The sequence below is a fragment of the Tenrec ecaudatus genome, chromosome 12, assembly GCF_050624435.1.
Source record: "Tenrec ecaudatus isolate mTenEca1 chromosome 12, mTenEca1.hap1, whole genome shotgun sequence".
In the NCBI taxonomy this organism is placed as follows: domain Eukaryota; kingdom Metazoa; phylum Chordata; class Mammalia; order Afrosoricida; family Tenrecidae; genus Tenrec; species Tenrec ecaudatus.
In genome coordinates this window covers 136,606,213-136,622,191 of record NC_134541.1, presented here as the reverse complement: position 1 = coordinate 136,622,191, position 15,979 = coordinate 136,606,213, and the positions used below count along the sequence as shown (strand labels likewise).

General features: G+C 47.1%; 1 protein-coding gene across 2 annotated transcripts in view; it reads right to left on the bottom strand.

Moving 5' to 3' along the window:
* The window catches only part of SMURF1 (SMAD specific E3 ubiquitin protein ligase 1), a 78,149-nt gene that overhangs the window by 13,411 nt on the left and 48,759 nt on the right, over positions 1-15,979 (bottom strand). For both annotated transcript variants that reach the window (XM_075565046.1, XM_075565047.1), the window contains exons 2-3: positions 1,288-1,326; positions 98-206 (exon numbers count right to left, since the gene is read on the bottom strand). In XM_075565046.1, the coding sequence (XP_075421161.1) occupies positions 98-206; positions 1,288-1,326 (148 nt within the window). The remainder of the gene's footprint in view (positions 1-97; positions 207-1,287; positions 1,327-15,979) is intronic.

Genomic DNA, 15,979 nt, shown 5'->3' with positions numbered 1-15,979 from the left:
CTAAAACACTGTCATCCAAAAACAGAAAGAAAGAAACACACACACAAATGGATGAAGATGTAGGTTCAGGCGGGGTGTCCCCCGAAGGGTCACTCACAGGTCGTAGTGCTGGTTCCACTTGGGGTCCAACGTGTTCTTCACAGTGTCGGTAGAGTGGCACTGCCCGGAGCCATCCACGACGATCTTTGCGAAAGGGTCTGGCAGTCCTGGAGGAACGCGCACAGTCAGGGCTGGGGGCCATCCGGCCCTCAGTGGACACACACAATGGACAAGCTCATGCCGCCCTAAGTTCGACCCGACACAGGGTCCCTCCCACCCAGCTCTTTGAGAAAGGCTGCATGCCTGCACCTCTAGACTTTCAGACAGAACGGAAAGGGAACAAAGCTCAAATTCCAGCTTCCAGTCTGATCATCTCTAAGTGGGGCCAGATCAATGAAGGTACCGGGGCAGCATCCGATTGACTACATTTCTCTATGATGTGAATCTATTCAGCCAGGCTGAGGAAGGCCTGGCCATCCACTTCTGAAAGCCAGTCATCAAGATGCCCACAGCACACAATGGCCTAATCCGTGGGCAGTCACAAAGACAGCACAGGATGGGCCAGCCTTCTACGCCATGTGGGCTGACCCGATGGCAGCTCTCAGCAACCACCCTCTCTCCAAGGGGAAAAATCATCCACTCAAGTAGGAATGAGGCTGGTCTGGATCTGAGAGGAGGTGGCAAGATAGAAAGTTCTGGAGGCCGACCTTGACTGGATGCCAGTGCTCAAAGCGTCCCAGCGACTTGGGCAGTCTCTGAAACAAAGTCTACACTGTGACTGACGCCACCTGAAGCCCATGTGGCGCTCGCCGGCATGCCTGGGAGGACTGATCAGGAAGCAGGTGCAAGACTGACCAGGACAGACACTTCCTCCCAGGTGGGTGAATCTTTAAAGTGAAGGGGTGTTTCTCTCTTACAAGCCATCTCAAATGTGGTTTAACTATGAAATCTGACCCGCAGTGTTACTGTAACCCAGTTGTTGTGTAGAGGATGCAAAAAGGAAAGGAGGAGATCCCGTCTGGAGCTGAGCTGAGGAGCGTTTTCCCGCTTTCCCCGGCAGAAGGCGCTCATGGGGAGCGCCTGGGAAGGAGCCCCTCCTACGTGTGGTCCTCGGGGATTTCTCCTCAGGAAGGGCCGGAGTTTGCCAAGGACACACCCAGTGCTTCTTTACAAGTGTCAAAGGTCAGAAATATGTGAAGAGCATTAATAATGGCAGATAGCACCGAAAAAGAAAGGATGTTTACTTACTGAAGAAGTCTTTTTTTGCAAGGTTCTTGGCACATAAAACTAGAAAACAAACAGAAATACAGGGATTAGCATCAAACAAGATCCAAACACCACGGCTTGTCTCTATTTGCCCCTGAGGCAGGGGTGGGTGTGCATTTTCAAAATACCTGTCTTGTTACTGACCAGTAACCACCTCGTGTTTTTCTGCCCCTTGGAGGGTCAACTCTAGCAAATACTACATGCTTTCGTTTCCTCTGAAAGCCTTACTCCAACATGAGGACGGGCTGAGCAGCCAACCTCAAGGCCGGCAGTTCGAAACCACCAGCTGCTCCTCGGGAGAAGGCGGCTTTCTAAGCCCCTCAAGAGATACAGTCTCAAAACCCCTCGGGTGCAGTTCTATGCTAGCCCAGAGTTTCCATGAGTTGGCATCAACTCGATGGCAGTGAGCCTGATTTGTACTTAGCCAGCATGGGGGCTGATGTGCTCATGTTCTGAATAATAACACAGTTAAAATACACAGAAGCTTCTGGCATTGTTGGCAGGGGTGTCACGGTAGGGAGGGCGGCCCTCCACCGGAGTGTGGTCAGGGCACGCAGGACAAGACAATGCCTGCGAGGGGTTAGCAGTGCTGGCACAGAGACCGACTGCAATGAGGCTTCCAGGATGTTCTATTAACACGGTGAATCCGGAGCCTGTGAAGGACTGTCATCACCAAACGCAGCAGGCACGACATTCTGTAGTGAGAGGCCCTCAGAGGAGAGAGGACTCCAAGAAGCTTCACTAACTTTGTTCCTTTTTGTGCCCAGATTGCTCTAGTATGAACCATGACATGTGCAATGTAACAGAAGTAGGGGCATGAAACATGTACAGATCTGTACACTGTCCCCCTCTGGGTGCACTTTTTCCGGATGGTACTCAACACGCCCAACCATTTTCCAGTGGCAGCGTCATTCTCTGATCTGTAGTACAGTCGCACAGCTGCGCCACACGCAATTCCAGAATGTTTTCATCACTCCCCAAAGTCACCCCAAAATGGGCCCGCCTCGTTTTATTGCATGTGGTTTGACCGTGCTTCCCAGAGAGTGCTTTTTAAAATCTCTAAAAGGGAAGGTTCGGGGCCACCTGTGCTGAGCACGTCTCTACGCACCATTTTCCAACAGGGTGTGCTCGCTGTGACTCAGCCCCAGCTGGGTCCTTCTCACAATATCCCCAACTTTTCCATCCTGCTCCTGCACCTCACAGATTACACTGCGGTGTAAACATCGCTTTTATATACTCTGGGAAACAAACCAAAAATCCATGGGGCTTACTTTATCATGGTGGTCTGGGCCAAAGCCCACTGCCTCCGAGGCCTGCCTGGTCCCGTTACCAGTCTGCCCTCAACTTCTCCCCTACACCAAGTCCTAGACAACCACCAGGCTGACTTTCTGTCTCTCTGGATTTACCTGTTCTGGACAGTCCATATAAACCGAATTGTGTCATATGTGGTCTCTGGTGGCTTCTTCCACTTAGCACCACACTTTTGACATTCATGAATCAGCGCTTCCTGTTTTTGTTTTTATGAGAGACTAATATATTCACACACCAGTGTGTGTCTCCGTTCATCAGCTGATGGCTTTTCTGTTGTCTCCGCATTTAGAACATAGTTAGTACATATTTATGTTGCATCCCACTGAATCCAAGCCCCTAGCACTCTCACGGTCCATGTGGATTCCTGCAGGTGTGATTGATGGAGTGTGTACGCTCATGATGTCTGCAAACAGAAATCACTGGAGTTCCTTCCTTGTGATCTGCCTGCCTTTGCTCCTCTCTCTCGCCCAACTGGCCAGGACCAAGGTGAGAGACGTGGCGGGCCTTGGTTTCAGTCCTGATCTTAGGAAGCATTCAGTCTTTCAACCATTAGGGGTTGGTCGTTTCTATAGGGTCTTCACTGCTGCACTCTATCAGACTAAAGATGTGTCCTCCGACTGTAATTAGAAAACAGTTCATCACAGTGCTGGATTTGTGCAGTGTTTTCCTGTAGTCATGGAGACGATCATTTGATATCGTGTGCTTCTTTCCTTGGCTTTTAGGTGTGAAACCAACCTCACATTCCTATTCATAAATTTCACTTGCTCGGGGTGTGTAACATTTTTATATCACTGGATCTTATTTTCTAGTATTTTGTTGAAAAATTTTGGAGAAAGATGAGGCTACCTGCTCCCATAACAATTTATAGCCTCACAAACCCTATAAAGCAGTGGTTCTCAACCTTCTGATGCCGTGACCTTTTAACACAGTTCCTCATGTGTGGTGACCCCCCCAACCATAAAATTAATTTCGCTGCTGCTCCATAACTGTCAGTTTGCTACTGTGATGAATCGGGCGACCCTGTGAAAGGATCATTCAACAACTTCCCCCCCCCCCCAAGGGGTCACAACCCACCGGTGGAACGCCACTGCTATACAGGGTCGTTGTGCGTCAGGATGGGCTTGATGGCCAGGGGTACGGTTAGAAAAGGTGTTGGGCTGATGTTTTCGATTCTTGTGATGGCTGTGTCTGGTTTAGGAAGCAGGGTAATACTGGCCTCAATGAGTAAGTTGAGAAATGTTTTCTTCTGTTCTATTTGTTTATTTTGTCTTTTGGAAGAATTTGGAAGAATCCTTATAAATTCTTCTTTAAATATTTGGAAGCATTCACCAGTGAAGCCAGCTAATCTTAGACTGTTCTTTGTGGGGAGTTTTAAATGACTAATCCAGTCTCTTTACTTATTTTTATGTCTACCCAGATTTCCTCTGCCTTCTGGAGTCAGTGTTGATAGCTGATGCCTTTTTAGAAATTAGTCCATTTCATCTAAGTTATGGGCATCTGTCGTACTCTCAAATAACCCCTTATTTCTGTCATGGTAGTAGTGACCTATCTTCTTTGATGTCATTGTCTACCCAGCCCAGTAAGAAGCATGTGTAAATCTGTTCACGTGCATCCCCATGTTGACTCTGGCTCATAGCGACCCAACATGGCGGGACAGAGCTGCCCCACAGTCCTTACAGAGCAAACGGACAGGTCTCTCCACCCCCACCCTCTTCCAGAATAGCTAGTGGGTTCAAAACCACCGACCTTCCACTTAGTGAGCACTCGCCATTGCCACACTGGGGCAGTGGCTCCACCTTGATTATTCCCCACCCTTGGCAATATCATCAAGTTATTATAGTTCCAGCTAACAGCTTGTTTATTTTTCTAATTACACAAATAAACACTGGCAAAAAATTAAACTTGAAACACAGCAAAGTATAAGCAGACAATGCAGACATGCCTCTAAATCTTATTATTAGTCAACAAATTTCCTGACTCAGCTGACAGGCTTATTTTTCCTACAGCAATCAGTTCCCCCTCAAACAGTTTTGAGCAAATTCTTTTTAAAATGCCTGTGCACGTTCATTTCCTTAATATACTGACCATCCCTCACTCTTAAGTATTTGTCTACTGAATACCTTCATCTTTAGTGCTGACCAGGGCAGTCTGAGAGGATGCCACCAAGGTGTGTGCATCTCTGTCCCCGTGTGTCCCCCACCCCCCAACCAAGCGCTTTGTTAGGGTAGCTCTGAATGGGATCCTTCCTTTCAGGACACTTGCTAATTGTCCTGAATTAGCTAATTGGACAGAAGGAAGCTCTGGATAGTCTTCTGCTCATTTCAAATCAACCACTTCGGCAAACACCTGGGATTCCTTTCTCAAACCTCTGAAGGTCTCAACGGCTGCTCATCTCAAACTCAAAGTGTCCCAAACGAAGTCATGATCTTCCCACTTGGCCTACAAACCTGGTCTTCTTCCAGGGCTCATGTCTTCAGAGAACCAACCCCACTCCCCCCAATTGTACAAGGCAGACCCAACCTGCACAGCATCCTGCCCAGCTCTCAACCTGTCTCAACAGCGAAGTCTTGCCATCTTCCCTGGTCCAAGCTCCCACCCAGCTCATCCCAGCCATGGCAAAGCAGTCTTTTCAAAACCCAGATCTCATCAGCACGTCCTTCTCTTGAAACCCAACAGCAGCTTCCTGCTGCAAAGGCCGAGCGTCTGTGCTCTGCCGCCACCCAGGCCTGCCTGGTGCTGAGTTGCTCCTGACTGGACCGAAGGTGGCCACACGTCTCCCATAGAGTCACCTTTGTTCCTGGTTACAAGGCTAGCGATGTTTTCATTTCAGGCTCATTCTAGTGGACTTTGGTCATATCACAAAAGGGACACGGTCTGGGGGGGAGCACAAAGGACACGTTGACTCAATTGTGACCATGACATCTCAGGTCCTGCTGCATCCAGTTCAATGAATGGTATGCTGTCGCACGTGCTGGACTACTTTTGTGACCTAAGATAAGACTTTCCTTGTCCATCCTTAGGAGATGGAACCATCAAGGTCATTGTCATCCTGCACTGTCTGGATCTCCCACAAAGAAGACGTGGGTCTGAGCAAGGCTCAACAACGACAAAAGCACCCAAACCAGAAGAGCCGCTGCCTCCCTCCCTGTGGAGTGTGCGCAGCTGGGCGTCAGTGGAGGGAGCCTTACAGGTGTGGTGCGCACAGAAAGCGACGCTTGTTTAGCAGTGTAGACCCTCCTGTGGTGACGTCCACTCCAACTCTGAGTGCTCCTGCCACTGCTGCTGCTGCTAGGTGCCGTTGAGCTGGTTCCCACTCGGAGTGACCCGATGCCCAACAGAGTGAAACCCTGCCCGGCCCCGGGTCATCCTCGCTGCCCTTGTTATGTTTGGCCCCATGTCTTGAGCACAGTGTCAGGCCATGTCCAGGTGCTACATGAGCACAACCCACCATTCTTCTCAAGGCTTCCACAGTCCGTTATGATCAGTCAAACGCTTTTGCATAATAGTCAATAAAATACAAGTAAATATTGTTCTGGTATTCTCTGCTTCCAGCCCAGATCCATCTGACATCAGCAATGATGTCACTTGTTCCATAGGAAAGAGTTCGTTCCTACATTCATTTTACTGACAAGGAAATGGAGCCTTCCATGATTAAATAACTCGAGCACCCAAGTCCCCATGGTAGCTGTGTAGTGACTTCATTGACCTGAGTTCAGGGGCACCAGGATGAACTCAAATCCCCCATGGTGGCACTCCGACTCACCCCTAACTACAGGGTTTGAACTGTAAGGAAAGCAAGCTAGTTAGCACCATCCTTTCTCACACCTGGGCTATCTCCCAGGGGCAGGACGTGAAAGGAGAGCAGAACCTTCCCACAGGAGCCCTGGTGGCACAATGGGAAGGCACCTGGCTGCTGAGAGAGAGGTGGTTTGGTTCAAACTCATGCAGGTGACCTCACAAGGAGAGGGACCTGCCCCATGAGCCCTACAGGGCAGTGTACTGTCACCTGGGGTCCCCAGGGATCAAAACGACTCCATGGAACCTAGGGTCAGCAGCAGCAAATTTTGTCAAGAGGAAATAAATTTTGACCTCCAAGACAAGCCTGTCATTGGATTAACTGGATTTAAATTGTCATCCTGGGAGGAAACGGCAGGAAGCCCACGGAGGAGTCCTTCTGGGGTTCATGGAGAAAGAGCCTTCATCGATGCAAAGAGCTTTGCTGGACCTGTCTCTGGGGGAGCTTCACACTGCATGAGCCTGCCCTCTGCAGGAAGCCATCTGAAACGAGGCGGTGGCTGCTGAGGGCCAGTGATGTGATGGGAGAAGGGATGGAAGCCAGGATCACACGCATGCGTCTACAGCCTGAAAATCAGACCAGGCCTGAAACAGGCCGGGCCTACGAGTGGGAATTAACAAATGAGAACAAGAGAACACACACAGCAGTTTCCTTCTTTCAGAGGCTAAGGAGACAAGGGAGATAGGATTACTGACAAGTGGAAAGGTCAACAGGAAACCCAAAGCAAGTGCACAGCTTAATAATGAAAAACCCATGGAGGGGAGAGGAGAGGCGGGGAGGGACCCAGGGTGAGGAGATAAAGCCATGGGCTAGATGGGGGTGCAAACTGTAGCTCGAGAGCCATGGGGCTCTTTCAGTATGAACATGAGGTTCTGAAGTCAAAAATGAAAAATGTTTAAAGGATATTATTCAGATAATGGTGATTTCATTTATAAAATAAATTTATATCTCTCGAATAATTTTTAAATTGTGTGAGGCACAGGACTAGCTCTTCCATCTCTGGAGTTTGTCCGCCCCTGGGCTAGACTGTGGATGGGTGTTAACTCGGATGGAATGGAAGATGGCAGTTAGTCCCCAAGAGGAAGATAAGAAATCAAGAGGTGAGCGAGGTGAAGAGGAAATCATGGGCAGGGGTTGACTAGCAGTTTAAACTATGGAATATAATGTTGACGGTCTGAGATGTGAGCCCTCATCTAATTTACAATTAAAATGTTACTTAAAATATATAAAATCAACCACTAAGCGAACAATGAGCTCAAAGCCCCTCGTCATTTCTTTCCTATCTATTCCCTTTCGAGCACCAGATTGTACAGCACAAAAGGGCTGCGCGGCAGTCTCCATTCTCACAGTCTTTCATCCTGATGTGGTGGCGCATTCATTCCTCAGATCACGGCCTAAGTCCAACTCGAGAAGCAGCCACCAAGAAAAAGAAATCCAGAGGAACGAGAAAGGAGGCATTCATCAAAAGCACAGCAGAGGTGAGGGAAAAACAAAAGCCCGAAAGAAAGTGAAGTCCGGATGCTCCCACGTGGATTGGCCTTGAAAAGTTCTGTTGAGGGAAGTAAGTCAGACATTTACAGGAGGTATTGAGCACAGGCAAACCAGCAGAGATCAAAGTGGGGCGTCGCTGCTCAAGAGGCACTGGCAGTGCCCAGATTGTGAGCCAGTGCCGTTCCTAGGTCTGTCTTAATAGTCAAACATGCAGGTTCAGTCAGAAGCAGCAGGCGCGCTTCCCAGCCTCAGTCATCGGATGCTGTCTTAGTGTACGCAGCACATATATGCATAAACGAGTCCCAGAGCCATGGCGAGGTCTTACGCGGCGCAAGAAAGATTTACACCCACAGGGGCAGTTCTCCTCTGTCCTTCAGGGTTGCTGTGGGTCGGAAAACATTGAAACACTTTGAGGTACACTAAAGAATCCCTAAAATTAGACAGTAATATTTTCATGTGTGTTGCAAAGCACTGCAGTAAAAATGCAATGACTGTATGACAATTTACTTCTGGAATGGAGTCCCTGGTGGCACAAACAGCTAAGGATTCAGCTACTAACTGGAAGACTGGCAGTTCAAATGTATGCAGAAGTGCCTCAGAAGAAAGGTCTGGTGATCTACTTCCAAAAGAATTACTAAGCCAAACTCCAAACTCACTGCCATCTAATTGATGCCAACTCAGTTTCTGAGACTGTAACCGTTTACAAAAGTAGGAAGCCTCCCTTTCTCCCAAGGAGCAGCTGGGGGCTTCAAACTACCAACCATGTGGATCACAGCCCACTCACAACCCCTGAAAACTCTGGAGTGCGGTTCTACCCTGAAACACACAAGGTCTCCAGGAGTTGGAATCAACTGGAAACCAACTTTAAAAAAAAAAAATCTGGACTCTGAGTACTGTCCCACCAAACTGAGTGACATCTTGATGGCTGTAGGCTTGTCGTAAGTTTTGAAACTAGGAATTCTAAGTCTCCAGCTTGCTTCTTTGCCCAGATTGTTGTGGCTCTTCCATACGGATCTTGAAGACCAGCTTGCCGACTTCTACTAAAAAGTCTGCTGGGATTTTGATGGGTAGTGGGTTTCATTGACAGGGCTGTTTGGGGAAGGTTGCCTTCGTATGAAGTGAAGTCATTTGATCCGAGAACACGGGCTATCTTTCCATTTACACCCTCTCCTCTCTCACCAACATGGGTAGGTGTCTAAGACCAGACTGTGAGGAGAAATTGGTGTTGTGTAAACATGGAGGATGACTACATCATCTCAGAAGTGCCAAATTACGTCATTACATAACTGCCAGACCACTGAGGATCATGGCCCAACCAAGTTGGCTCATGAACCTTAAGCCTTGCTGCCAGGGTTGAGCTAGCAAACAGAAAGCACCAGATGACCAAACAGCACTGCAAAAGCCCTTGTTTATTCGAACCCCATGCAATGACTCATCACCGTTGTAAGGTCCCTGCCATCTCTTCTTCCCAGTCCCACTGCATCTGGGTCGCTACAATAGGTTCTGGCTTCTCTCGTCTCCAATTCACTTTACTCATGAGATCATGAATTGCTGGAGAGTGAGGAAAACTCTTTTTCATTGTGTAACTAACTCCTCTACACAAAAAAGCCTCTGAGCTCAGCACTTACTGGACAAAGCAGGCGTTCCTTTAAAAACCAGTGTGAGCTCCTAGTTATCCGGCACTTGAAACTTTCCCTGGAGCCTGAGCTCAGGCTGACGTTCTGGTCTTTTCACCCAGCGTCTCACACCTCGGGCGTCCCACACCTCAGCATCCATCACAGCCAGGCATATGCCTTCAACATACAAAATGGGCAGAGAGGAGGTGTCTCACTAGTCCTGCTGGCATAGTGGCTGTGATCCCAAAGGTCAGGAGTTTGAAACCACCAGCCACTCCTCGGGAGAAAGCTGGAGCTTTCTACTCCTGTCAACAGTTACAGTCGTGGGAACTCACAGGGAAGCTCTACCTTGTCCGACAGGGGCGCTGTGAGCTGGCATCAACTCCATGGCAGTGAGGTTTTTGGTGGAGATGTTTCGCTAAGACCCAAGTTCAAGACAGCTGGGATGACATGCGGGTCAAAGGGTGAGGGCAGTGTCCATTTCCGTCGTCCTCCCTATCTTGCAACAGAAGTTTGTGCTTTGCAGAGTTCAGCTCTTGCACTTTGCTCAGTTTAGTTCTAAGTGTCTATTCTTTGTGACGATGTGATGAAAAATAGAATTGCTTCCTTTTCTTTTCAGTAAACTGTGTTTGGGGTGGTGGGGAGGAGAGAGGGATCGGAGTATAAAGTGGCGATGGCCCGAGGTTTCTTTTGGGCATGACTGGAATGTTCTGCAGACCACCGTGGTGGACAGTGGCACAGCTCTGGGAGTAGGTAAGTCGGTGGACTGTGTGGCATGTGTATTAGCAATAAAATAAAAAGTATCCTGTTGAGTCGGTAAAACAAACCTGACATTTGCTGCTCTGTGTCATGTATCTCAGTAGGGTCCATCTTTTCAAGTCACTATCAAAAAAGACACCAAAAAGTGACTGGAGATTTCCTAGGAACCTTTAACTCCTTCAAATGGGGCCACAATGGTGTTGGAATACCTAGTGCTGTGATAGGAACTAGGAGGAGGAGGCCCCGTGACGTGGAAGGGAGGCAGACTCCTGTTTTCAGAAATTATTCAATGGAATGCTGACCAAGTACCTTCTAGACTGACAAATGAGTAACTTGCCTATTAAGCAAACAGCTGAAATCTTTAGCCATGATTTCCGAAGGACTGTCAAGTCTCTCAGCTGAAAGCTCTGCTTCTTGTTTCAAATCCAAATAACTCTTAAAACGTTACAAAAATCCCTCGTGATCACTTTTATAGGTCTTCACTGCCTACAGCATGGTCCCCAAACTTAACTTGGCTTACAACCCCCCTTTTCAGAACAACAGCCCCCTCCCCAGGTTTGAACTAGTGTAGGTAGCTGCTTTGGCAGCCCTGTAGATTTCCCAGTGCCCCCCACCCCCACCCCAGGGGGAGTATTTCTCACTTTGGGAAACACTGGCTTGCAGGGATCAAGTTCAAACTGATTTATCTGGAGGTTAAAGCGATTTCAAAATTCCCAAATACAACTTCTCTGGATCTACTTTTCCTACATGATAACCCAGCGGGCTTGCTGAACCGTTCTTGAACCCCAGAAGAGCCATGTGTACCTCTGGGCTTTCCTTCCAGTTCGGTGAGGTGGAAGAGTTCATGGGGGAAGAAAACGGGACGAGAAGATCGTGGACTCTTCCATGAACGTTTCAAACGTTCCCTCGCAGGGTATCTATCTCCTTTCGACTACATCAAGAGAGTTCCTGAGCTGGAGCGTGGGCTCAGCAGCACACGCCCCACAGAGAGGGCCACTCAGCCAGCCGCGGTTAAAGAGCTCTCAGGGGCACACTCACCCCCCGCCACTGCTCCCCTGCTCCTCTCCACTTCCAGAATTTTTCCAGGGGCTTCGAAGGGTTTTTGGGAAAATGGAGTTAAAACATCATGAAACTCCCCACAAACGTTTTTGAAGTAGCTTGGGTGATCTCTTCAATTCTCCCATTTGGAAAGCATTTCCTAGATGGAATTCTGTGGTGGTTAACCAAGTCAACAGCTGCTGTCCGTCTATGATGCCTGACAGCTGTGACACTTCCTCTCAGCCAGCCCTCAAGATCAAACAAGCCTCTGCCATCCAACTCACTGCAGCCCTATGGGCAGGCCAGAACTGCCCCGCGGGTTTCCGAGACTGGTTGTTGTTTTGTTTTCTTTTGTTTATTTTTAATAGTTTAACCCAAACACAAGTCACACATCACACATTTCACTAGTTCAACCGCCTTCACAGGAGTTGTGCCACCATCACTGTCAGTTCAGGACGTTTCTTCTTTGTGCTCCTTGTTGTGAGCGCTCCACTTCCTGCCCCTCCCCCTGCCATGTCCCTTTGAAACCACCATCCAGTGGTCTCTGTAGGTTTACCCATCCTGAGTTTCCTATACAGAAAAACATACAAAATCAAAACAAAGCACAAATGGCCCCACAATGGCAGAAAGAGAAAAACCTCCACTGAAAACAAAGTAGGAAATAGTAAAATACAGCTCACGTGACACTGTCCTAACTACAATGCAGTGGCCGCCCTTTAGCAGTACTTTGATAAACAGGCCTGTCACAGGGGGTTCTCTTGAGGCTTCATTCGGGTGGGGGACCCTGCGAATGGGTTTTGAGCGTTCACTGTCATCCATAGCCTTCCATACACTAGCTGTTCAGAATTTAGGCTCTAAGATCATTCCCTCCTCAGGGTTTGGTTTTTATTATTTCCAGTTCTTAGATCACATAGGCTGGTATGCTTCTTCCATGTGGACTTAGCAGATGCCTCAGGGCGATGGCTGCTTGTTATAAGACAAGTCCTTGAGACCTCTGATGCTATGCTTTCTGATAGCCAGGCATCATCTGCTTTCTTAATCACACTTGGTTTAGCACGCATATTTTCAGTGATCACTTCATGGGGGCAGGTATTGAGTAGGGCCATTCTTAGATCAGGGCTACAATGAAGTGTGAGCTCGAAATCCATTCATCTATCTATAGTTTATACATGTTCCTGGTTCACTTTGGAAACATGATTATTTTGTTAAAGGCATTATAAATGATCCCAGTGGGGCATATGGTAGCTCTATTAGTATTACCATTAATTTAGCCCCGGTACAGAGTTTGAAACACTGTCAAGAATAATAAGACATGTGCATAGAACTGTTTTCATACATGAATTGTAGATTTGTACAGATTAACAACTTAGGTGACTGGACACTATTTACACCAACCATAAGGGTCGGCTATAGGAAACTTTCAGTAATGGTCCTTTATAAAGGCAGAACTGTACTACACACGTCACTGAAAGGCCCCGGGTATGGGAAGAGCACACATATGGTGGTCTTCAGTGGCTGTTATTGAGCATCCTCAAGGCAAACACGTTCAACGCAAGTCTAATGACTTCTTCATTCACAGCCTTGGGATAGCAGTCTCGGCTCCTTCTCACACTTAGCACAGGTCCATCCTGAGGTCCGTGGACGTATTTCCAGTCTTTTAATCTGCTACTGGTGTGTTTAAGGTGAAATCCAAATTGGATCCTTCTGGTGTGACCTATGAAGGATGCTGTGCACCTCGAAAGGGCAGCGTCTAAAGTCCTGGTTGAGCCTGTAACTCTTTATGGGACATACACAAAGTCTGATCTTTCTCCCTAAATGAGCAGACAATATGGAAAGCATCACATCGGTTCACTGTGTAACATCTTAGAAATACAACCTGCCCTGGAATCTCCTGTCAAAAATTTGACATAAAGCAACAAAGTTAGCACCTAATGCTGACAATGTGAACTGAGAAATTACCAGAGCCTTATGCAACTAGCACCCAAATGCTAAGATGCCTCTGTAGTTTCATTCGGAAAAGTTTTGTGCCCCCCACCAAAAAAAAGTATGCCAAGTTAAGTGTGGCTGTGATTTTTCTCCTCACAGGGGTTTGGCTCTTAAGACACTGCTTTTATAGCAAAATCACTTGACTCTGAACTACATTGTCCATACACTTCACTATATACTTCAAATGCATACTTATCTCTATTTCATTTAAAATATAAGCAAAGTATATAATCCAGATTGAATTGCAAGAAACCAATTCATTCATTAATTGATTATAATGTATTTCTATCACAAAAACCTTTACAGTCCAAATATAAATTACAGTCAATAAAAGAAAAGGCTGTCTATATTGTAATACAGTCACTTGGTTTTTAAAAATAGCAGGAACAATGGTCAAATTGTGAGTGCCATTAATATAGTTCAGATGAAATTTAGGCACACACAAAACTAAACTAATCACAACTGAGAGACAGAGGCTATGTGCAATATGATTCTCACAGCTTACAATTGAAATCCAATCACTGACCAGAGAATAGTGGTAAAACCTTGTGTTAGACTGAGTTGACTAGAGAAACAAATTCAGTGACACTCATAGATGTGTAAGAAGGAGCTTTCTTTATATTAAGGAGTAATTGTATATCGAGAAAATATTCCAGCCCAGTCCAACTCAAGTCCTTAAGTCTGATACCAGCCCTTAAGTCTCTCTTCAGACTCACGCAGCCACGTGTAATGATGCAGATGTAATGGGCACAGAGTGGTGTGGATCCAATGGTGGTGGGCACACCACAGGGTGTGGCTTGTCAACAGGAAGGTGAGGGTAGGGAGAGGGAAAAAAAGAGAGAGAGAGAGAGAAGGTTCCCAGGACTCTCCTTATGAAAAGGTCACACCCACAAGGAGGCACCTGATTGACAGATTGAACTCCACCCCCACACTTTTATCTATCTTTAAGTTGACATTAAATTATATAACTACCACAAGCTTCCTGGGCAGCAACCTAAATCTATTAGCAATCAGTCAGGATCAAATAAATGATAGATTCTGGAGCAACTAAGTTATCTTGTAAGAAATCAATAGATAGGTGCAAGTCCACAGCTAATTTTTAGCAATGCAACTCTGGCTAATCCCAGGCACATGTTTAAAATCACACCTGCAGTTGTGCAGAGGCTAACACAAGGGAGTTTAGCTCAATCCTAAGGCCCTCTGTGCTGCCTGTAACGCGGCTGAGCGCTCACGCGATTGGTAAGTGAGAATGACATCGTTAGAGCACGGCAGAGCCAGTGGCTATCTGTACGCTTCCTAAGCAAGGCAGCGGGATGAAAATCTTCAGCCAGCATGGGAAGCTTTTCAACTTAGCTTGGCCTTAGCAAGCAGGGTCTGCTCTCCCTAGGTGGGTACCCCCCCTCCTCCTCCTCTGCAGCTCAGAGCCTCAGCTGTGTTTGCATTGTTTCACCAGCCACCATCCACGCACCAATTCAGACATTCGCCAGAATGTCTACTCTCCCAGCCTTGGACGTTCTTCACATCTGTTTCTGCAGCCTCCAGCCACGCTGAGGTAAGATGCCTGCAGGTATGGCCCAGGAACCTCCTGAGGCACCAATTTTAGCTCTGTGACTGGTTACCAAGTTACACAGCTTTCCAGTGACTGCCACATCTTTCTTTCCCCAGTAGCAAGATGCTTGCTGTTTCTAGGAACACGCAAGCTCCATTACGGCAGAAACATCAACAAATATTTATCAAGTGTTGGTCTACTACGTACAAAGACTGAGCTAGGTCCTGAGAATTACTAAACCTAAGGATCGAAAAAAATCTATTTTATCTTAAAGGTCTTAATTTAGCTGCGAGAGAAGATCGGGAGGAAATGGGCACCTCTCATTCACGAAAGGAAAGCCTACATACAATAAAGCATGACTGTGTCCAGCTCCTGGTAAAGGCAGATAAGGCAAGTCAGGAAGACAGACAGAATCACAAAAAGCATCTTCCCCACAGAACGAAATGCCTGCAGTCATTTGCTGAAAGCAGTCCTTGGACGAGGAGGCTGGGATCTGCTAACTGGCAAGGATGTCATCTCTGGTGATGCGCTCAGGGTGGGCTAGAAAGACAGTTGGCACTCAGCTTTGCTTCACCTGGGTGGCCAAGAAAAACTCAAGACTTCGTTCTGAACAGCTGAATAATTTTCAATACAAATGTTCAACAAGCCCGAACTATGGGATAACACCATTGAGCATGTCCAGTGGCCACCTGGTGGCACACTGATCAGACAGGTCAGCTACAAAGAGCTCAGACACAGGTTTTGAAAACAGAACTGACATTGAAGTCACAATCCACAAAATCCTGGTTAGAACCTGAATCCCATGCCTGCTAAAATAAATCTCCCAACATTTTCATTGCGATTTAGACAAGACACAGAAGTCTCAAAGCATAGTACTAAAAATGTCAGGGATATAATGAAAATCACACAACACTCGAAGAACCAGGAAAACTGCAACTCACGAGAAACAAAAAGTTATAACACTCCAATGCTCATCACAAGAAAGCTAGAGTGTCTACATTAGCACTAGACAGCAGTGCTCTTCTAAGCAACGAGCACTGCAGAAAGGGCAGAGGGACATACAAAGTTAATTCACCACATAACAATCCTAAATGGGGACACGCCTAAGAGAGTTTCAACGTATATGGA